At 42.1% G+C, this 24,433-nt stretch overlaps 1 protein-coding gene across 5 annotated transcripts in view; it reads right to left on the bottom strand.

Annotated features, from left to right (window-relative positions):
• Positions 1-24,433, bottom strand: part of wdfy4 (WDFY family member 4) — a 171,253-nt gene that overhangs the window by 107,497 nt on the left and 39,323 nt on the right. For all 5 annotated transcript variants that reach the window (XM_080450395.1, XM_080450394.1, XM_080450396.1 and 2 more), the window contains exons 17-30: positions 23,524-23,614; positions 22,091-22,317; positions 19,914-20,017; positions 16,042-16,309; positions 15,356-15,432; positions 13,840-14,058; positions 12,775-12,956; positions 10,865-11,096; positions 8,918-9,075; positions 7,786-7,897; positions 6,456-6,646; positions 4,207-4,359; positions 3,171-3,244; positions 1,663-1,824 (exon numbers count right to left, since the gene is read on the bottom strand). In XM_080450395.1, the coding sequence (XP_080306521.1) occupies positions 1,663-1,824; positions 3,171-3,244; positions 4,207-4,359; positions 6,456-6,646; positions 7,786-7,897; positions 8,918-9,075; positions 10,865-11,096; positions 12,775-12,956; positions 13,840-14,058; positions 15,356-15,432; positions 16,042-16,309; positions 19,914-20,017; positions 22,091-22,317; positions 23,524-23,614 (2,250 nt within the window). The remainder of the gene's footprint in view (positions 1-1,662; positions 1,825-3,170; positions 3,245-4,206; positions 4,360-6,455; positions 6,647-7,785; positions 7,898-8,917; positions 9,076-10,864; positions 11,097-12,774; positions 12,957-13,839; positions 14,059-15,355; positions 15,433-16,041; positions 16,310-19,913; positions 20,018-22,090; positions 22,318-23,523; positions 23,615-24,433) is intronic.

Genomic DNA, 24,433 nt, shown 5'->3' with positions numbered 1-24,433 from the left:
GATGCAACTTGGATGATGGAGAGGGACACTATATTTCCACACTCATTCCAGAGGGCCACGATGCATATACTGTCGGGCCATTCTATGTCACACAAAAGTAGCAAAAATAGCCGATCTACAAGCTCAAAACGCGTTGCGCTGCGACGCGTTTTGAGCTTGTAGATCTGCTATTTTTGAATAGGAATCCAGATTTTTTATTTGCTTATTTTAATTGGAATCCTGAAAAGTAACATTTTTATTTAATTTCAAATGCATTTAGTTATACTTATGTTAACTTTATGAACTTAAAGGGCAAGACCACTTTGGTAGAGGTTTGGGTTGTGTAGTTAGCTTGCCATGATGTAACTCCAAAGGTGGGCAAGAAATAAAAAAGAATTGCTCCATTGATTAGAAATTGATAATTCAAAATATGCTCCTCATTGACTTACATTGTACGGTAAAACTGCTCTCGAAGTCACTCTTTTAGCACAAAAACGAACGCAAACAAAGTTGATTCAGACAATATAGAACATCACCAAACCCAGTACTGTTTTTTTTTTAAATAAAAATGTCAACTTCCTGTTGATTTTGCCATTTTTAATAAGTAGAAAACCCGGACTGGATCGGTGGATCCGGATCCAGATCTTCAAATAGTAAAATAAACAGGAAGTTGACATTTTTATTAAAAAAACAAACAGTACTGGGTTTGGTGATGCTCTATATTGTCTGAATCAGCTATGTTTGGGTTCATTTATGTGCTAAAAGAGTGACTTTGAGAGCTGTTTTACCGTACAATGTAAGTCAATGACGAGCATATTTTGAATTATCAATTTCTAATCAATGGAGCAATTATTTTTTATTTCTTGCCCACCTTTGGAGTTACATCATGGCAAGGTAACTACACAACCCAAACCTCAACTAAAGTGGTCTTACCCTTTCAATACAAATACATTGGACATAAAAAAAGTAAATAGAATTTTAATACTAGTCATTAAGCTACTAATACAGACTGAAGTCATTAAAGTGGGTCATGTTTGCATGTTTGGAATTGTAACAGCTGAAATCAATAATATATCAGTATTCTGATATTAACCTGCGGGCTGCATTAAGTGAAGGTGGGGGCCGCATGTGGCCCTCGGGCCGCCAGTTGCCCATGTATGATCTACAGTCTAAATGTGTTCTCGCGCACGACTATACATGGAAAGCTCGCTCCTCCGTTCTTCACTTGACGTGCAGATTTCTGAACGAACCTGACCACTGAATGTACCGCTATTGTTGACGGCTGCTATCTTGTGTTGAAAGCATTTTAACACACTTTTAAATTAAGTGATTGTCTGTAGGCTATTTACTGGTTTGGCGGGTCTGGTTTGTATTTTTTTTATATAATCAGGGGTGACGGGTCGGTCTACGGATCTGATTATTGACAGACGGGGCGGGGCGGGCGCGGCTTGTCAAAATTGGACCCGTGCAGGACTCTGCCTTGAAGTGAAAAAAAAAGGTTGAGAATCATAAGCCTATCTAGTTTAATGTCCAACCCCTCTGTTGCGTGTCAATGTAAAAGGCAGGGTTACCTGTGTGTGTGTGTGTGTGTGTGTGTGTGTGTGTGTGTGTGTGTGTGTGTGTGTGTGTGTGTGTGTGTGTGTGTGTGTGTGTGTGTGTGTGTGTGTGTGTGTGTGTGTGTACCTCGATATGTCCAGGGTGGTAAAATGACCCTTAAGGAGGTGTGTGATGATACAGGCAGTGAGATGAACCTTCCTCATGCTCACACTGGGATCACACAGCTGGTACAACAGCTTAGACAGCAGGCCCACACTGTGCATGGCCTCTGCAGTACCACTGTCACCACTAGGAGAACATGGGGGGAGGGAGAGATGCAGGGAGAGAGAGGGAAAGAGAGGGAGAGGGGGGAGGGAGAGAGAGAGAGAAAGAGGGGGGAGGGAGAGAGAGAAAGGGGGGAGGGAGAGAGAGAGGGGAGGGAGAGAGAGGGGAAGGGAGAGAGAGAGGGGGGGAGGGAGAGAGAGGGGAAGGGAAGGGAGAGAGAGAGAGGGAGGAGGGAGAGAGAGAGGGGGTAGGGAGAGAGAGAAAGGGAGAGAGGGGGAGAGAGAGAGGGAGAGATGGGGGGGAGAGGGAGAAAGAGAGAGTGCATGAATATCAAATCAAAGCCGGTTCCCACATGGAATCCAGCAATTCAAGCTCTCCTTCAGTCACGCTGCCCCCTACCGCGGTGGAGGACTGATTCGGCGCTACGTTCCTTTGATTGTTTTTGTTTTGATTGTTTCCGTGACAACAGCGGTGACGGGCGGCTCGCAGCAGATGTTGACAGAGCTGACGATTAAGACCCGCCTGTCTGTCGGCAACTCCTCCTCCTGAACAACAAGCTTATTGTTGTCTCTCCTCGGCTGTGCTGCGTCAGCCTTTGAGACATTTAGTCATGTGACTGTGTTTAGTTTACTATCACTCTGCCTCAGAGCGTTGTTGTCGGGCAGAAATCTCTCACGGCACAGTATCTCCATATTTGAACTTTTTGTGTTTTTTTCTTAAATCAACGCCATCCTTGATCACACTACAGAGTCACACAAAAGCATCAAACGCAGTGGTGGAAAGTAACTAAGTACATTTACTTAAGTACTGTACTTAAGTACAATTTTGAGGTATTTGTACTTTACTTGAGTATTTCCAATTTCCAATGCTTTTACTTCTACTCCACTACATCTCAGAGGCAAATATTGTACTTTTACTCCACTACATTTATTTGAAAACTTTAGTGACTAGTTACTTTTCAGATATAAATCATGATATAATGAAACATGCATTAACCACTTTAACCCTATTTTATACATAGGCTATTTGAAAATAGCCGATCTACAAGCTCACAACGCGTCGCGTTGTGAGCTTGTAGATCTGCTATTTTCAAATATTTTTGTACTTTTACTTTTGGTACTTTAAGTATATTTTGATGCCAGTACTTTTGTACTTTTACTCAAGTAAATTTTGAATTCTGGACTTTTACTTGTAACGGAGTATTTTTATATTGCAGTATTGGTACTTTTACTTAAGTAAAGAATTTGAGTACTTTTTCCACCACTGACGTAGCAGATCTACAAGCTTGAAATACACAGTGATGAAAATTATTTTTCTTTCTTTTTAAATGTTGAGAATCAGTGTTTTAAGGGCGGGGCTCTGGACGTTACCTTGATGTTTTCAACATGTCAGAAAAGTGATTTAGAACCGACAGGTCCAGATTATCCGATGTGTTCTGCCACACCTGGAGAGAAAGGGAGAGAGAGAGAGATGTTTAATTCACAAGCATGTGGGGGAAAAGAACATCTTTTCACAGCTCACAACTCTATAGTTTATCAGTTTATCATTGGTTCTCAAAGTGGGGTCCGGTGACCTCCAAGGGTCCTTGAGGGGGTTCCAAGGGGTCCCCTGCAAAAGTAGTTAACCCATTAAGACCTGAGGCCGCTTCTAAACATTTTCTAAATCCTAACAGTTTTTCGGGAAAAAATGGGAAAAAAAAAATATCACGATTTTTCAAAAATAGCAGATCTACAAGCTCGTAGCGCGGCACTCTTATGAGCTTGTATATCTGCTATTTTTGAATAGCCTAAAGAAATCTAAAAGTGACACAGATGCGTTCCAGGTATTAATGGGTTAATATAGCATTACAATCTTAGCCTGGTAAACCCTCCCTCCGGAAATCTCATTTCCATTCTGAAATCAAATGGAAATGAGATTTCCAGAGGGAGGGTTTACCAGGCTATTACAATCTTACCCACTTTACAAAAATAGCAGATGTACAAGCTTGTACATCTGCTATTTTTTTTAAATGTTTGAAAAATATCAAATATTTGGAAAATTTGGAATAATTCTCTTCTGGGGGTCCCCAGGCACAAAACATAAATCAGATGGGGGTTCGTGGTCAAATACAAATTATACCATTTGGGGGTGCTTGACTTGAAAAGGTTTGAGAACCACTGGTCTTAACCAATTGATTTCACAGCTCACAACTCTACAGTTTATATCTTTAAATGAATATTAATAATAATAATAAACTTTATTTGTATAGCACCTTTCATGACATGAAATGCAGCTCAAAGTGCTTTATAGAGCAAGAATTACAGAAAAAGTACAACTAATTTAACAATAAAGCAAAAAAGAAAAGCAAAAGCATAAAACAACATTAAAATAAAAGCAAAAATGCCTTATATTAGGCCTATACTGTACCTCCAGGTTACACAGCAGGGCCTGGAAGGCCGGTGTGTTGGGGAGACATTGGGGTCCAGAGAGAAGCTCCAGTGAGGAACACATGTAGAGAACCAGCTGGAAGGTTCTGCTGCTCACCAGAACACTCTTCATCTTCAGGAGGAAGGACAGCAGCTGTAGAGAGAGAGACAGGCACGGTTGTACCATTAGATACATCCTGCTGCACACATCACTTTTATGAGGCACAGTTTCCCAAACATAACAGACCTCCCCAGATGACAATGACAATTTAAAGGACGACTTCACCAATTTTCAACCTATCTTCATATAATCGGTCCTCACTAATGCTCATGATAAAATGGTAAAAAAAAAAATCTACTCAGTCTGTGTCTCAGAGGATGGCTGGGGACACTTCAGAAACCAGCCTACCAGTGACATCACCGTTGGGCAGGTTTTTCTCTCCCAGCAAGATAAAAAATATATACGTATATATATATTTTATTAATGCGAGAACAGTAGCTTCCATTATAGCATGCTAACTATCCAGGAATAGAAAGCCTGCAGTTTCTATTAGCTTGGATTCTCCATCGATGATGTCACTGGTAGACGGGTTTCTGAACTGTCCACAGCCCTCCTCTGAGACACAGACTGAGTAGACAGAAATGACACCATATTATAATGAGCATTAGTGAGGAGCGATTATAAGAAGATGTGTGTCCAGGGAGTGTGTGTGCACAGTTTCGCAGCGACCGGGCCAACGGTGCCAGAGATTAGCTGCTAACGGACAGACAGGACACACACACACACACACACACGGACGGACGGACTGACGGACGGACAGGGGGTAAAACATACTCTCTCGCCATGCCTTTCGGCCTGGCGGAGACAAAAATACCATTACTGCATCAAAAGTAATCAACAAACTATTTAAAGTTTTACAACTGGTTGGCCAAATTGTCAAATAATATAAGAAAGACACAAGGTTTATAAAAAACACAGCGGACCTACAAGCTCACAATGCCTCGCATTGTTTGTGAGGCATTGTGAGCTTGTAGGTCTGCTATTTTCACAATATTTATCTGTGAAACCGGGTCAAACTAAATGTGATGCCTCAACTCCTACAATGGGGTGGGGGGGGGTCCCCAGTTCAAATGTGATTATTCTGGGAGGTCGCTGCCTAAAAAGGCTGAGAACCACTGCTTTAACCCATTAAACAGTGCCAATAAAATAAAATAAAGAATTGCGAACTGTGCCAGCAATTTTTCAATTTTCTTATACCTATTTCAAGTATTCACAGAATATATATCTCCAGTATAATGGATCCCCTGATGGGTGCTAATCACTGAGGGTTGCACTGTGTGGTTTCACAAATGTCAACGAGGTCATTGGACCTTGTTGACATTTATTGTCTGCCTTTTGAAAATAACATAATAATATTGAAAAATACATAGTAAAAAAAAGTGCTCAGGAGCCGAGATACAGCCTTTTTCAGTAATAAGTTAAACAAGAAGTGAATGGAGCAGCAATTTTTTTGTTTTATTTTATAAATTTTTTTTCCAAAACACGTCAAACACGTCATTGGCACGTTGCGCCATTGCGGTAAAACACGTGAAACACGTCAATGGCACTCAATGACTTAAGACCTGAGGCGATTCTTAAAAATGTTTTCTACGTTTTCTGAACAGTTTTTTGAACAAAATATATATATTTTTTAAATCACGTTTTTTCCAAAAATAGCAGATATACAAGCTCATAGCGCGGCACTCGGTGCCACGCTATGAGCTTGTAGATCTGCTATTTTTGAATAACCAAATAAATCTTAAAATGACAAAGACGCGTTCCCGGTCTTAGTGGGTTAACACATTGAATGCCAGAGTTATTTCAGATTTTTTAGCTGTTTTATGCCAGAGATTTTTCATTGAGAAAAAAAAAGTACTCAGGAGCCGAGATACAGAATTTTTAAGTTTTAAGTTAACAAGGAAGTGGATGGGAGTCTAAATCTTCAAAAAATCATATCTCCTTGGTCTTTGGGTCAAATTTAAAAAAAAAAAAGTAAAAAAAAAACGCATATATGCGTTCTTGGCACGCAAGTGATGGATTCAAAAGAACGCGCACTCAATGTGTTAATGGATGTCAGGGCATTCTACATCATGGTGGCAGAGTAGAGGAATGAATATTTTCCCATGTGTGTGCCAAATTTGGGAGGGGGGGGGGTACCAGATGGTGTAACTACTCCCATCTATCGGGGTAATAATACGTTTTGGACCCACCTTGTACCCGTGGATGCGGTTCATCTCCTGCTGCATGGTGGGGCTGGTCTCCAGCACAGACACCAGGACCTTCATGGCCGCGTACAGAGAGCTGTCGTCCGGCGCCATGGCCACCAGAGCGAGTGTCACCGCCGGCCCGCCGAGGTACAGGAACCCGGTGGCTGCACTCTTGGGGGTGAAGGTACGCACGCCTGGAACGACAGACAGCGTCTGTGAGCTTCAGACTGTTGCTGTCCGGGCAGAAACCTCTTATCTCCATATTCTAACATTTTGTGTTTCTTTCGTAAATTAAAGGTAGGGTAAGTGATTTACTTTGGTTAAAATAAGTGTTAAATAGCTCTATATTGTGATAGTACTCATTGCTATAGAGTGTTTGTTCAGTAACAGTGTTAAATAGCTCTATATTGTGATAGTACTCATTGCTATAGAGTGTTTGTTCAGTAAAAGGAGTCTCCATGTCTCTACAGCTCTTTATTAAACAGAAAATGCATTTTCAGTGCTCTCTCCTGATTGGCTTAAATCATTTAATGTTGTCACCCACCTGAAAATGTACTATATTGTGTTTACTAAAGAGCTGGAGAGACCCCTGTGACTGAACAAACGTTCTGTAGCAATGATTACTATCACAATATAGTACTTTAACCTTTTTAACATCAAAAATAAAAATACCCAAAAATATCACTTACCCTACCTTTAACGTCACTACTTGATCACACTACAGCGTCACACAAAAGCATCAAAAGTAGCAGATCTACAAGCTCGAAACGCGGCGCGAAGCGACACGTTTCAAAATAGTTTAGGCATAAGGGGTATAAGGCAAGATAGGGCCCTTGGTGTAGAGGCCAGCCCTGACGGAAAATGATAGTCATTTTGTATTTTAAAACAAAATGCCAGATGCCAGAGGGTTAAGGGGTTACCCCGGTTACTGAGCAAACACGCTACGCTATAGCAGTGAATTACTATTGCAATATAGAGCTTTAACTTTTTAACAAAAAAACTTTTTGGGCGGTGTAGCCGCCCCTATAAGTGGGGTTGGGACACCTCATTAGCTGTATTGTGATTGGCTCATTAGTACACCCCTAGCTGTACTGTGATTGGCTGACTCTATTCAGCACTGTGATTGGCTAGCGAGACACATGATGACATTAATAACCTATAAATAGGATTATGCACTTCAAAAAATCCATATTTTTTTGAAGTGAGCTTTCATCACTATGATGACCACTGTGATGACCACACCGCCCACTTCACACTGGGTGTGATTTTTTTAAATACAAACTCATAACACTTAACACTCAAATACTTGTACAGTTAGTTAGCCTATATTTACCATAATTGCCCACCAGGGCTGCTCCTATGGTGCGAGCTGTACCGCTGAGGTGTTGGCTGAGGTTCCGGGCCAGGAACACAGGGGTGGAGTTATCCCGGGACGTTATGCCCATCTGCAACAACAACGCACACACATTCACACACCATACAGTGGTTCTCACACTTTGTCGTGCCAAATTGATAAACATTTGGCCACGGACCCCCCATCGGACAATGTTTTGTGCCAAGGACCACCCAGAAGAGAAGATTTATGTAAAACAGTAATTCAAAATCTTCCAAACATTTTCGAGACTTAAAGAGCTGGTGCCATGGTTTTGCACTTTTTCTGTTTTTCATGTGTCTATGAGGTTGATAGAACTTCATTAAGCCCCCTGGTGGTGTTTTTATAGTGTTTTATGTCTTCTCTGGCTATTTGGAGTTTCTTCCTAGAGGCTTAAACCTTGAGGGTCAAACGTGCCAATAGAGAAACAGCGCTTTAGTGACATCACAAAGCCATACCCTCCCCCTCATTATCATAACACAACAGGTGTGGGCATGAGGAGGAGGAGGGACAAGGACAGGTGGGTGGTGCTAAGGTGGTGGAGGAGGTGCTAAGGTGAGAACCAGGTATACTTAATGAACTGGAGGCGTGTCCACATAAAAACATAATTTTAACAATTTCTGTACACTTTTTTGTTGTTAGAAAAAAATCCTTACATAATAATGATACCTTATGATCAGGTTTTAGGGTTGAAAAATATCATGGCACCCCATCTTTAAAAAAAATAAATAAAAAAAAACAATAGCCAACGCATAAATGGATAAAGGGGTTAAAATGTCTGTGATGCTGTACTAACTCATTTTGCTGGGGACCCCCTGGAACCCCCCCCTCAAAGACCCCTGTAACTCTGAGTTAAAGTAACAATGAGGATCTTACAGTGTTGATTGGGGTCCCAGAGATGAGAACCTTTTATGGCAACACTGCCTGTAAAAATGTGTCCTCATTAACGTTGGCCGACAGTTTGTGCTGAACTAAATGCCAACTTTTGCCAACACTACTTTTGTTGTAGTCTGAAGTAGTCTGTTTGGTGGAGAGTCACCTTAATAGACATGGCCTGAACCTTGAGGTTTCTCCCTCCCTACCCCCACAGTACCTCTTTGGCAATGAGTCTGCAGTCCACCTCGTTGTAATCCTCTCTGATCTGTGTGGCGGTGGTTACTGTGGCCACAGAGGGGTTGATCCCAAACGAGATCCTCTCCTCAGGAACCAGCCTGGCAGGGAGAGGAGGATCCACCATGTCTGCTTCGTGGCCTGGGGACATAAAAACACAAAGCACACAAACACTTTGTTATGCTCCGTTGAGGCATTTTAAAAGCTGCAAGATTCATGTCCTACCCGGGATTCCAAACCGGGTCTCCCAGAATTTCTATTGCTGAGCTAAGACGGAAAGCCAGTTTGGGTAGGGGAGATAATTCGCCTTGAGCTTTGTGCAATACCTCGCCAACCAGCAGGTGTCTGAGTAGGGAGACCATCTCAAACCACCGCTAGTTATATTGTGTTAACATACCCTAACATATTACACACTAATTAACCACTTAAGCCGAATTAACGCATAGCGAACGGATCTACAGTACAAGCACATACTGTAGATTGTTTTTTTTTTGGCAATTATTATTATATTATTATTATTTTTTTACAATATAATGACATGCCAAAAGTAAGGAGCAAATAACAGCGTGACTGTTCAGGGAACAATTTCCTGAAACTTCTGAGAGCAGTGGTCAATACTACAGCATTTATTTACACATTTAGCACATGCTCTTATCCAAAGTGACCATTGTGCATGAATAACAAAAAGCTCAGTTGAGTTCAACGTCAACAAAATTAATTCCCCTTCTTTCAAATTGCTGTGGACAAAGGCTTCTGCTAAACAGCTCATGTAATACATACCAAATGCCACAGTGCTCTTATACCAACACTCACATGAAGATGACACACAAACTGGTATTTAGTTTAAATACATAAAACATTTATACTTAATTCGTTGCATGCAGAAAATAGGTGACTTACAAGCTCACAACGGCTCGAAAAGTTGTCTAGCCGTGACTGGACTGGCTGAGTAAACAGGGTGGCTTTATCGTGACTATTGGCACTTCAGTGATGCGGTCAGTGACAGGAACGAGGCGGAGCCGAGTTCCGCAAGCAGTCTGGCCAATACTCACCATAACGCAAACTAGAGATGCGCGGATCGCGGTTTTAGCCGCGGTTGCCGCAGTTAACCGCAGTTTGGGTGGATTTGGGTCAATCAAATATAATTATTAATTCATATTGGATAAACCGCGGGTGAAATAATGCGGGAATTAAATTAATGATATCAATCTATAGGCCTATAATAGCTTTTAAAAAGCACTAAATTTCACCGTGTGTGCGTTTGTAGTATTTTAATATTACGTCATTTTACACCAGGCACAAAATAGCCGCTCACGACATGTTGCTTTCCAGGCAGCCAGTGTTGCCAGGTTGCGAGAGAAATAAGTAGCCAGGTCTATGAAAACAAGCCCAAAACAAGTGCCAAACAAGCCCAAAAGTCGCAACACAGAGCATTGTTTTTGCTCTGTGTTTTGTTTTCACTTTTTCTTTCTTTTTCTGTAAAGCACTTTGAGCTGCATTTATGTCATGAAAGGTGCTATATAAATAAAGTTTATTATATTAAAAGTCGCTTATAAAAAGCTTATAAAAAGCTGACATGGCAACAAAGTGGTTGAAAGCGAAAGTAACTTAATGAAGACGTGCGCTTGTTGTTACCATGGTTGTGGATTGTATACAGTCACTGCATCGCGACAGTGGTGAGTAACACTGTTTATAAGAAAACTAACGTCAGGAAAATAACAATTATTTGGTGCGGTTGGTGCGGATCTATAAATAGGATGATATAAGTACCGCGGGTGGATGGCGGATGGATAATGAACTTGTTAACGCGGATTTGGGTGACAAAAAAACCCATCCGCGCATCTCTAACGCAAACCCTCTCGTGTAATATTGCTTAAGTAAGGTATCCAACTCATTACACAGGACCTCGCTCCTCAGATGGTTGTCGTACCCGTGTGGCGTAGAGACAGGAAGTTGCCCAGGTAGGCGGTGCCCTGTGCGTAGATGGCGGCGACGGCCTCGGCGCTCAGACTCTCCTCCAACAGGTAGGCGGGGCCTACTCTCCAGAGCAGCGCGGCGTGCTCCTTCCACAGGGACGGCGTTCCGATCAGCGCGTACACGTCTATGACGGCCGTGGGGTCCATGGACACGTACTGGCCGGGGAACGGCTGGATGTACCGCATCTACGGGGCCGTGGGATACAGAGAAGTACGCTTTGGGATACAGTATCAGTGGTGGAAAAAGTACTCACATTTCTTACTTAAAGTAAAAGTATCAATACTGCAATGTAGAAATACTCTGTTACAAGTAAAAGTCCGGAATTCAAAATATACTTGAGTAAAAGTACAAAAGTATTGGCATCAAAATGTACTTAAAGTATCAAAAGTAGAAAGTACTCATTATAAAGTATAAAAATCGTTTGAAAATAGCAGATCTACAAGCGCACAATGCGTCGCATCGCAACGCATTGTGCCAACAACCCCCAAAATGTATATATATATTTTTTTAAATGATCAAAAATAGTAGATGTACTAATAATATATATATTCTACTGTGTATACTTTATTTTTTTATTTTTTTTAACTCGTTTTCATTTTTCATTGCAATCGTGTCTTATTTGTTTGTATTGTCCTTTGTGTTAATGGTACAATAAGATCTTTATATAAATATTCTATATATAATAAGAACAACAATGACAAAGTTGTGGCTCTTTCGGAGCGGGAACTTTGGGGGTGTGGGAGGGGTAACATACATTCACTGTTTTTGTATGCCTTTTGTTATTGACCTGTATGTGAAAATATAAAATAAAGAAACCTTGAACAAAAAAAAAAAAATAGTAGATGTACAAGCTCGCAGCTTGTATATCTGCTATTTTTGAATAACCAACGCTAAAATCTCAAATGACACATACAAATAAGACTTAACCCGTTAAAACCAGGAAAGCATCTGTCTTTCTAAGATCTGTGAAAATAGCGAAAATAGACGATCAGCAAAGCTCACAATGCATCTAGATCTGCTATGTTCATTATTATGAACATTGTTGAAAACATATTGTCAGCACAATACCATAATATCGTCACAGTTTACTGCTTCACCCAGCAGATGGTTGCTCAGGTGGCTCTGATGAGCACATGGGGGAGGGGGGGGAGGGACTTTTATGGGTTGCTCAGGGAGTGGGACACTTCAACTTCGACTGGGTGAGTCAAGGGTCAAACTGCCGACCTATCGATTCCCAGTCTCTGTCGGGTGGAAACCTCATAGGTCATACATGGGCAACTGGTGGCCCGGGGGCCACATGCGGCCCCCACCTTCACTTAATGCGGCCCGCAGGTTAATATCAGAATAGTGATATATTATTGATTTCAGCTGTTATGATTCCAAACATGCAAACATGACCCGCTTTAATTACTTCAGTCTATATTAGTAGCTTAATGACTAATACTAAAATTGTCTTTTTTATGTCCATTGTATTTGTATTTAAGTTCATAAAGTTAACATAAGTATAACTAAATGCATTTGAAATTAAATAGCAATGTTACTTTTCAGGATTCCAATAAAAAAATAGCAACAAAAAAGAATCTGAATTCCAATGCAAAAGTAGCAAAAATAGCAGATCTACAAGCTCAAAATGCGTCGCACTGCGACGCATTTTGAGCTTGTAGATCTGCTATTTTTGCTACTTTTGTGTGACATAGAATGGCCCGACAGTATATGCAATGTGTCCCTCTGGAGTGAGTGTGTAAATATAGCGGCCCTCCCCATCATCAACGTTGCCCATCCCTGTCATAGGTCCAAAACTTTTCAGGATTCAAATTCAAAACTATCAAAAGTAGCAGATCTACACAAGCTTTTTTCCGTTACCTTTGCCGTTCCGACCGTCCTGCCGTTGAGGTACGCCGAGACCCGACAGCTCTTCTTCACGTCCTTGGCCAGGACCACGGCCAGGTGGTGCCACTGACCCGGGACCAGCATGCTGGAGCAGCGGAACCTCAGCGAGGCGGGCAGGGGGCTGGGGCTGGACGACACCTCTGGCTCCATCATATCTGATCCAACAGACCAGCAGAGAGAGAGAGAGGAAGCTCACATTAGTGTTGATTTTGACAGCACATTTTGATCTAGTTTTAGTCATAGTCTTTTGAATACAATTCCATTTAGTTTTTGTCATATTTTAGTCATCTGAAATGTTTTACTGTTAGTCTAGGTTTAGTCGAATAAATCTACAGTCGATTTAGTCCAGTAGTTCTCAACCAGTGGTCCTTGAGGGGGTTCCAGGGGGTCCCCATGCTAAAGGTGTTAATACATTTTCACCCCTTTGTCCATATTGTATATGTTGGCTATTCAAAAATAGCAGATCTACAAGCTCACAGTGCGTCACTTCGTGCCGTGCTGCGAGCTTGTAGATCTGCTATTTTAGTATTTTAGTTATTCTCATTGAGTGCCAATGACGTCTTTTGACGGCTGTTTTCAGTGTGCCATTAGTGCCAATTTTTTTTTTCAAAATATATATATATATATATATATATATATATATATATATATATATATTATTTTTTTTATCTCAAAGGAACTAGGAGAAAACGATTTTCAAAAAGTTAATGCTCCATCCACTTCAATGTTAAAATGTAAACAGAGACATTTTTTCCTGCCTGTGGCATAGGGATCAATAAGCTTGAAATAAGCCTGGCAGTGAATGAGTTACGTAACTAGAAACTAAAGTTTCCAAAAAATTGTAGTGGAGTAAAAGTACAATATTTGTCTCTGATATGTAGTGGAGTAGAAGTAAAAGTACTACAAATTTGAAATACTCCAGTGAATTAAAAATACCTCAAAACTGAACTTAAGTACAGTACTTGAATAAATGTACTACTTTACACCACTGAGCAGGTATTATCCTGTTTATTATCCTCTCCCTCCCTCCCTCCTCACCGAGGAAGGTGTAGGGCTCCTCCTCGGTGGAGATGACCAGGCATCCATCGCAGGCGGAGAAGGAGACGGACAGACAGACGTAGTGGTGCTCGGCGCGGGACATGTGTCTCACCACAGACAGCAGGCGGATGGGGTGAGAGTCACAGGCCGAGCTGAACCTGTTGATGTGGAACCAGCAGGAATAGGACAGGCCCGCCGCGGGGGGGAAGCCACGACACTCTGGGGAATAAAGTAAAAGACACAAGGAGACAGTTCTATTAATTTGTTTGGTTCCCAGAGGTCCTCGAGGGAGGGGGTTTTCCAGTGGGGGTCCTTGAAATCAACTCTGTCGGGTGGAAACCTCATTATGTCCGAAACTGTTACTTTTCAGGATCCGATTTTTTTTTAAGCAAAAAAGAGACGATTCGCAAGCTCAAAACAAGTCGCTTCACACAGCGTTTCCTACAACTATACAGTAAAATGTTCAGTGTTCATTTATCCATCCTTTGGATTTTTTTTTTTTTTTTTAATTGAGGTGGGTTTCGAGCTTGCAGATCTGCTACTTTTGATGCTTTTGAGTGAAGCTGTGTTATGATCAAGTAGGGCATTAATTTACGAAACATATGGAGATAAGTAATCTCTCAAGAACAGATTCAGAGCTGCGCTTGAATCTGTCAGGAGCCGCGTTGAGAACCCATGCACATTGGCTACAAGTGGGCGTGCCTTCAGATCAGGAAGCAGGCCGCACTTTACCCAATCAAATGTAGTGGGCGGGATTTACATGTGTGCGGCTCGCTTCCCACTGAAAACCAACCAAAACTCATTCAACAATAGCGTCCTCGGAGCCGACAAAACCACGGAAAGTTTGTAACATTTTAACTTGTTCTTTCATCATAGAAACAAGTGGGCTTATAACCAAAACGATCCATGTTCTTTGGGAGAAATGGTGTTAGTGTTCCGTGGAGAAATGTTGTTAGTGGGAATGAAAACATAGTCGCACCACCGGAAGTAGAGGGCTGAGGGCAGACCAAAACCCCGGTTTTCAGTCAGCATAGGTCTAGCCTCGATCTCCAGGCTTTTATTGTTTAGTTTTGCTAAAAAATAAAAGCCTGGCCCAGCGCGTCGGTGTACTCGGTATGAGGAAGTGTTTCATTTCCCAACCAACCAGAGTGCAGTGGGCGTCGCTCGTAATGTTGTGTTAACGGGGCGGGGGTTGACGGACAGATTGGTGAACCAATGGGATCAGGCGCAATCTCTCGCCGGCTCTATACACCCGCCCCTCTATACACGAAATCAGGAGCGTTGGGGCAGTCTAGCATAGGTCTAGTTAATTCCCCCCCAGAGCCAAATGCAAAAGTGAAAAACAGCAGAGGGCGCTGTTTTTCCTTTTTATTTGACGATGGGTTCCCAGATTGAGAGATGAAGAGGTTTCTGCCCGACAGCGACGAAATGTAAAAGGTTGAGAATGGCTGCATTCTATAATCTACTCATTCATAAACATGTGCATAATATTTGTATATTGAAGTTCTTCTCTCACCTCCCCCTACTCCACCGGTTGGGATGGAATCAGCGTTCACTCCTTTCACCGTCGCCAGAGACGGCAGGACCAGACATCTGTCCAACACAGATATTTTACTTGAGTAAAAGTAGCAATAGCACAATATAAAAATACTCTGCTACAAGTAAAAGGCCTGTGATCAAAATGTTACTTGACTAAAAGTTCAAAAGTATTGGCATCAAAATATACTTAAAGGGATACTTCACTTTAGGGCCGGGGACACATTTAAAAAAAATATTAAAAATAAATGAAAAAAGTTATGGAAAATTCATGGCCCCCTCACGCATTAGAGTGTCCTACTAATGTGTGAGGGGGCCATGAATTTTCCATAACTTTTTTCATTTATTTTTAATATTTTTTTTAAATGTGTCCCCGGCCCGAAAGTGAAGTATCCCTTTAAAGTACCAAAAGTAAAAGTACTGAAATGTTTGAAAATAGCAGATCTACAAGCGTGATGCGACACGGTGTGAGCTTGTAGATCGGCCATTTTCAAATAGCCTAGCGTATAAAATAGGACTAAAGGTTCATGTATGTTTTATAATAAAATGATTTATCTCTCTCTCTCTAAAAATAGCAGATCTACAAGCTTGTAGATCTGCTATTTTTGAATAGCCAAAGTATAAAAAGTAAAAAAGGACCACAACAACACAAACACAAAGACTCACCCGTAGCCGCTCTCGCTCATGTCAAACTCCACGAAGGCAGGAGACGAGGAGAGGCGGTGGGGTCTGAAGTTGCGCGGTGCCGTCATGGACACCAGGCTGATGATCTGGTGGAGAGGCAGAGAGGAGAAGGAGGAGGAGGAGGAGGAGGAGGAGGCGGGCGATCTCAGCAGGCTGAAGGAGCGCTTCAACGTCTTCTCCACCGTAGAAGACCCTCGCCCCCCCGTCGTCTCCCCCTCCCCCGCCTCTATGGAGCCGTCTGCCTCCGTGCCTGTTGGGGACATCATTATCAACGCTGTAATGAATTAAGACTGGAAAAGCTGAAGGTGTGTGTGTGTGTGTGTGTGTCCGTTAAGAACATCCAATGTTTCATGTCAAGGACCCCCAAATGAATATGTATTTGGCCACGGACCCCCATCTGAAAAGGTTTTTGTGCCAGGGACCCCCAGAAGAGAAGATTTGTGCAGCCAACAAGGGATAGTGTACGGTTAGGTGGTCATTATTGAAAAATAAATCCCAACAAGGGATGGGATTTATTTTTCAACAATGACCACCTAACCGTACATTATCCCGCTTATTACACGGCTACTTAATAAATACATTCATAAATGTACCCAAAATTAACAACAAAATGAAGTATTTCCTTACTTACGGCAATGAAAGTATTCCATAAGTATTGGGCTTGGCAGACAAATGAAAGTATTCCATAAGGTAACCGGAAGACTCGCCCCAAAACACGCTCGCCCCCATTCTATATACCGCCGGATTTGCCTATAATACCGCCGGGGCGACTGTGTTTTGGGGCGAGCGTTTTGGTATTCTTGCCGTTGTTGCCGTTGTTGCCGTTGTTGCGCTACGGTCGGCTCGGTAAACAAGGAAGTGTAGTGCATCAAATAGAATCACTTTTCGGTATGTTATGTTTTGTTTTGTTCCGTTTTGTTTTGTGTCTCCTGTTCTGTGTGTGGTCATGTATGTCTTGTGTTTTAAAATGAAAAAAGCTAAGAAAAAAAAAGAAGTAAAAAAAGAATCACTTTTCGGTTACTGCGTCGTCTATTTCTCACTTCAAATGTTTTCAAAAACATTCTTGAGAGCAACGTTTAGTTGTAGATGACATGGTGTGTTTGTTTACATGGCTGTCATGTTGGATTACAGCATAAAACCAAGCAGACCAGGTTGATGTGAGCAGGTGCTCTGAGTCTTTGATTAGACAGTGGTCTGTTATAGAGCTCATCGGTCATTATACAGATTTTGACAGCACATTTTGATTTAGTTTTAGTCATAGTCTTTTGAATAAAATTCCATTTAGTTTTAGTCATATTTTTGTCATCTGAAATGTCTTAGTTTTTGTCTAGTTTTAGTTGACTAAATATCATCAGATTATAGTCGACTAAATCTACAGTTGATTTAGGCGACTAAAATGTATGTTGACGGTGCCTTGATGGCGTCGTAATGGCTGATTTTACACTTGGTTGCATGCTGAAAATAGCAGATCTACAGCGTCTTTCAGTTCTACTGGATCTCTTCTCCACTCACTAACATTTTAGTCTAGTTTTTATTTGTTGACGAAATTGTCACTATATTTAGTCTTGGTTTCACTCATCATAGCTTAGTTTTTATTCCGTTTTAATTTAGTTTTCGTCAGTAAAAAAAAAGGTAGTCGACGAACATTTTTCGTCATGGTTTTAGTCGACGAAATCAACACTGAATAACACACAGCTGAATTCAGCGATTGACCAATCATAAAGTGGTTAAAATGATTGTGATGCTGTATTAACTACTGTAGCTGAGAACAACAACTCATGACCCAAAAATGTGTCCTGACCCATTATTTGGGAAACAAAGGTCTGGACTATCTGTCCACTTTCTAGCCTGCTTTCAAAGTTTGCAGGACAGGACCGTTTTACAGAAAATGGCACAAAGCATTAACGCAGCAATCGATTGCCAGGAATAGCACAATCCCAGCAGGACAAGGAATAACAGCGACCCGACTTTATCAAGGTACTTTTTTCTTGCTAATCTGGTTTTAGCAGTTACCTCGTTTGTAAGCTTCTTGCGCCGTTTTTTGATCCATGGCTCCGAGCGGGTTTTGAACCTGGTGGTTTTCATGGGAGCCATGCTATTCAACATTGAAGTGAATTTGGTTTTGAAGCTGTTCAACAGCCATTGGAGCACATTGTTCTCCAAGATGTGCAACATCCACTGGAGCAAAAAAGTTGTACTTGTTTTTTGGTTTGTTGTTGTCGTCATGGCTGACAGTTCCCACTTGATGTTGTGTGGGAGTCCTGACTGCACCAGACCGCTCTGAATAACCGCGAGCTTGCAAAACGTCTTCAGAGTAGGACTTAAGTGTAAGGTATGTAAGACGAGATCTGTTCCAAAGAGGATGATACGGTCTCCCAACATGCAACAGCACATGTTCCCCAACCAATCTGGGCCTTTCCCCTTGGGCTCAACCTTCTTCCAGGAGAAGGTCTTGAAATTGAATTTCCACAGATTATTTAAGCATCGCCTCAGACCAGAGCAGAAGCCACCATATATATACAGTTCTCCATTGTAGACAAAGGCTGCATGATTGTACCATTGTCCTGGAAGATGTGAAGGTGTGCTCAGCCAACAGTTGGTCTCTGTGTCAAACACTCTGATGTTGTTGTCCTGGTGCCCACATCCCCCAAATACAAACATCTTTGTCCCGATGATGGTGGCAGAGTGACCATGTGAAGCAGGTGCTGGAGTGCCTCTGGTCTTAATAAAAGACCAGACCTTTGTGGTGGTGTCAAACTTGTAGATGTCATTATAGTATACAGTCATGTATCCTCCATGGATAAACATGACCTTCTCCACGACACAGGCTGAGTGTTCTTGGCTCGCCCAATGGAACAGTTCCTTTAACCTTTGGCTTGAACCATCTGTGGGCGTTGACGTTAAATGCATAAAGAATGTTGTCCCAGTGACACGGGGTAAACCAGTAGCTACCGTCTTTTATCTCATAATTCACCTTCCCTCCCCAGATGTAGATTCTACTTTCTATAAGTACAGCTGTGTGTCCGTAGCGCATGTCGGGAACATCAACATCATGTCGGGAATATTGTCCTCTTTCAGTTGTCACTGGGGGCAACGTAATCCAGCACAAAGTCACTGTGTTGAAGACGTGAACTTCAATCTGACGCCTGTTATAGAACCCTCCAAAGGAATACACCTTGTCCTCCACTGGCCCAGCAGAACAACCATGGAAGCCATGTGTCTGTGGTCCTCTTTTCAGGGGCACTGACCAGCACAACATTGTCTGTCTGTCTGTCTGTCTGTCTCCTTGTCAATGTCACTGTATACAAAAGTCTGTCAGTATTCCTCTAGTCTCTAGATGTGTGCAACTGCTTGTATAGGCTGACAAAGCTCTGGTGTGATGTCACTCACAACACAAACTGACGTCATGCATGTGTAACAACACTGATATGTCCATGTTAAACAGACACTGAATCCCCTCCAACTCTGATGCTGCTTTCCAGTAATAACATGCTATTCATAATTGCTGCCTTATCAAACCACACGATCAAGTTGAAAGGTAATTTGTTGGATAAGTAAGAACTTTTCACCATGTCCTAATGAACACATTTATAATAACACTGGTCTCTACTGTCTTCATACACATTCATTGTAGATAGCAGATCTGAAAGATCACATGTCGAGGATCTCTATAGCACACAATTTACAATTGTAATGCCTGCCCCTAGCCCTCCAAAACAAATGCTCGACGTTGTACAAGTCATACAAACTATTTCCCCTGCAGCTTCCTCGTCTCCTGACTGGGGGAAATGCTATAAATGGTTTGGGCAAGTTATTGGTACAATTCTACTAATTCGGAGTGTTGATTCTCCTACCATTTGAGATGGGAGTCGTCGTACGTACTGAAGGATCTTCTTCCTGTCCAGCGTCCACTTTGTCTGCTGAGCACATGAGAGGGTCTGCTAGACACAGGAACCTCCTGGACAATGACAATAAGCATAAAGAAACATTAACATGAGAGGGTCTGCTAGACACAGGAACCTCCTGAACAATAACAATAAGCATAAAGAAAAGTTAAAGCATCGCAATATTACATGTTGGCATGTCAGGATTAGCCTAGTTCCATTTCAGACATGTACTGAACCTTAAAGGAGTAGTTCACCCAAAACAATATTTATTTTCTATCAAATACACACCCCATGAGGCCTTGCATTCATGGATATTTTTTTGTTTTTGTCGCATTCCTAAGCCAGTAATTTGATGACCGGGTTGCTCCTCAGTAGGAGACTCAATTGGGTATCCTACAAGACACTCCGCCGAAAATAAGTAATCTTTTGGGTGAACTACTCCTTTAAACACTTTTAACCTGGCGTTCCTCCCTGTTTTGGTCAAGTCATTCTACGCAAACAAAACGAAATGCGGCACATTTTAGCTCTTTTCAATAGTGTGAAATAGGGCTTAAGTGTTTAAACACAACCCTGTACTTGTGCCGACCATAAAAATGTAGCAATAGTAGCAGATCGATTTTGATCATTTTGTCAAAAAGCTCACAATGCGTCGCGATGCGGCGCATTGTCAGCTTGTAGATCTGCTATTTTCAAAATAGTTCTATACATTTTATACATTTGACAACTTGTGAAATGGGACCTTCTGCGTAATGAGTGCTTTCTACTTTTGGGTACTTTAAGTACATTTTGATATCAATACCTTTGCACTTATACTCAAGTAAATTTAGAATGCTGGACTTTTACTTGTATTTCTACATTGCAGTATTGATACTTTTATTAAAATGTGAGTACTTTTTCCACCACTGCAGATCGACAAGCTTGAAAACGCGCCGCTTCGCGCCGCGTTTCGAGCTTGCGGGTCAACCAGACATGTGACCAGGGAACCCGGAAAACAATCCCCAAAGAATGCTATTGGTTGGGTAACTTGCCAATCAAGAGCGGGGGCGGGGAATGAATGCTATTGGTTGTGTAGGTTGTCAATCAAATCATCCCGCCCCTCCTGGAACATAGCCTACTTTATCGTCAATCTTAGAATAAATGGGACCATAATTTAGCAAAACGCATACCATGACGATTGAAAGGAGACTTTAAACTAGCGACTGGAAGCATATAGTATTTATGACAATTTTTATTAAAGGGTCTACACCATGAAAATCACTTTTTTCTTGGTTTTTTGTATTTTTTGGGGTCCCCAGTGTCTCTTGTACCCAAAAAAATGTTTTTTTTTAAAATTCAGTCATTCCTTCTCATTTCATGGATTTCCAGAATGGGCGTGTCTGAACAGGCGATCTCAGAATGGAAATGTTTATGATGTCACAAACATTATTGATGGCAAACCCAATGTTAAATGAAAAGTGCCCGAATCGCTCCGAAACTTTTTCTACCCCCCCTAAGTGGGGGTCTATGAACAAGTACTTCGGGCTCGGATTTGGGCTCCGCCCCCCGGAAGTGGGTGAAACAGGCACCTCAAACACTTGGTGGAATTGTTCAAAAATGTTCAAAGTGTTTTTTTTTCGATTTTGTATTTTTCTTAGATGCTTCTTTTTATGCAGAATTTTTCCATTTTGTTTTCTTTTTTTTAATATTTTTTTTTAATATCTTTTTGTATTAACAGACAGAATTGCTCAGTAGCCCCCCCCCTGCCCAAGAGGACGTTTTGGTATTGCAGCTGAAAGCGCTGTATAAGCCAGAGACAATTGACTTGGGATGAGTATATCTGAGTGATGATTTAGGTTCAAACCTTTTGAAAAAGGTTTGAGGGACATACACCATATGATATTAAATATCAAATATTTTTTTTAAATTCATGGTGTAGCTCCTTTAAGGTAAGAAAATCTAGTCTAAAGTTCGTCAAAAACCCATCCGCTTACAATGAGAGAATATTCTTTCTGACACCTGCAGGCCACCTACAGGCCATTCATATGAACTGTCTCTCTTCCGTATCGGCCTCATTGTAAATATGTCAGGCTGGCCCCTTGGTTAGTTTACGATAAAACACAAAAAACTAGAATATGGAGATTAAGATCTCTCTGTAGGTACGGTACCGTAGTTCAGACTGGGTGATGGCCTGAGAGGACAGCTTCTCCAGGATGCGCGTGACGGGCAGGTGCAGCGGGTGGTCCGGGGCCAGCAGCATGGCCTTACAGTGGGTCAGCAGCGTGGGCACCAGACCCCCCCCCTCCTCGTCGCCACACATGATCTGACGGTTCCTCTCCGACTTGACCAGGGCCTGGATGTGATTGGCCACCGAGAACTGGACCTCTATGGACAGCTGGGAGAGAGACAGAGAGAGAGACAGGGAGAGAGAGAGATTAACCCATTAAGACCGGAAACGTATCTGTGTCATTTTAGATTTATTTGGGATATTCAAAAATAGCGTCTCTACAAGTAGCTTGTAGAGACGCTATTTTTTGAAAACTCTTGAAAATGTGTGCAAATCTTTGAATATTATATATACTACATCTAGGCCCGATCTGAGGTTGGTCCAGACAATGTATTGTTCAAGTTCTTCCCTATTTACTTGGCTGGTGTTTTCTTGGCTCAAAGTTAAGACTCCATCGCTAATGCACCATCGTTCAAACTCCTTATCGTTCCTAAACATTTCGACTGTGCACACGTCATGCGAAGTCCAGCCCCTCTGGCCTCTCCTCTCCTCTCCTCCTCTCCTCTCCTCTCCTCCCTCCCCGCTTTGCTTTGAGGCCCTAACCTCTAGTCCCAACCTCCCAACCTCCCAACCTCGGTCATGTGATAAAGAGGTCAGATAGGCAATCAGAGAATCAATCAAGCCGAGAGTCTGATCACTGATGGAGGTGGGGTAAGATGCCTAAATCATAGCCAGAGCTCTGATCAACAGTCTGTGGCGGGTCTTGGAGGCATGTGGAGTGATCCTGTGCTTGCGAATCCCGGACGAACTTTCGGAGCTTTTGTCAATTATAGTAGTATATAAGATAAGATAAGATAGTAAGATATAAATAAATATATATATATATATATATATATATATACACATACACACATGTTTTAAAGCAAAAAAAACAAAACCCAGGTCCTTGGAACCACACATTTTGAGATTGTGGTCCACGGTCAAATACGTATTATTTTGAGGGTCTTTGACATGAAAAAGTTGGAGCACCACTGATATAGCAACATACTGTTAGGATATAGAAAACATTTTTAGATACGTATTTGGCCGTGGAGTGGACCCCCCCCATCTCAACATGCTTTGTTCCAGGGACCCCCACCCCCCCCCAACCCAGAAGCAAAGATTTGAGTTACAAATGTTTGCTTTAAAAAATATATGTACATTTTCACAAATGTTCATGATTTAAAAAAAAAAAAATCAACATACGTTTTTTCATAAAACTTTTTTAGATTTAGAGGACATTTTTAGAAGCGGGTCCTCAGGTCTTAATGGGTTAATGGGTTAGAGAAGGTATGTCTGCATAACGCCACCAGACAGGACAGCTGTATGTAATACCTGAGGGTCGTCTGGAGTAAACACCGCTGGCAGTAGAGTCATGATGACACGCACAGCTCCAGGATGAAGAATGGTGTGGTCACAGGTGAACCTGTGAAGATCGACAGAAACTATTAATGTCAAGGATAGGATAGGATATTAACACGGCAGCCTGCCGTGTGCATTTTCAGAGCATGCTCATTTTAACTCTTTGCCTGCCATGGGGACGAGTTCACTGGTCGAATTCTGCCAAGGCGCAGCCTGCCGTCGACGACCTTGGATGAGTTTTCATTCTTTAAAGACGGGGGTGCCGTGATTTTCAATGATTTTTTCTCCCCCTAAAACATGATCATCAGGTATTATGGTTATACTAGGAGGAAGATTTTTTTCAAAAAAAGTGTACAGAAAGTGTTCAAATTATGTTTTTATGTGGACACGCCTCCAGTTCATTAAGTATACCTGGTTCTCACCTTAGCACCTCCCACCTGAACCAGTCCCTCCGCCTCCTCCTGCAAGACCACCCACCTGTCCTAGTCCCTATATTTTTACTGTGTCATTAAAGTGCTGTTTTTCTATTGGCACGGCTTTTGTTGTTCCCCCCCACATAGCAGCCAGGAAGCTACGCTAGGGGAACGCTGAACACGCGTTCACACGCACACGTGATAATAGTTATTGTACATGACGGAGGCGCGCCGACTCAGCAGAGCTTGAGGCCGAGGAGGCGCGCCCGAGCGCCGCCCGGCGCGAGTGCCCGCACCGACCGGCCGATGGTCTGCTAGTCGAATCAGCGCAGTCCGAGTTGTAAACCGATAGGGGGAGAATAGATCTTTTCATGGGTTACTACTATCCACGACACACATGTGTGCGTGTGTGCGTGTGCATGTGTGTACATGCACACATGCACACGCGTGTGTGCGCACGTGCGTGCGTG

Source organism: Gymnoscopelus braueri, assembly GCF_963280865.1.
Source record: "Gymnoscopelus braueri genome assembly, chromosome: 14".
NCBI lineage: Eukaryota > Metazoa > Chordata > Actinopteri > Myctophiformes > Myctophidae > Gymnoscopelus > Gymnoscopelus braueri.
The sequence above is the reverse complement of the archived record's forward strand: the minus strand, read 5'-3'. Positions and strand labels throughout refer to the sequence as shown.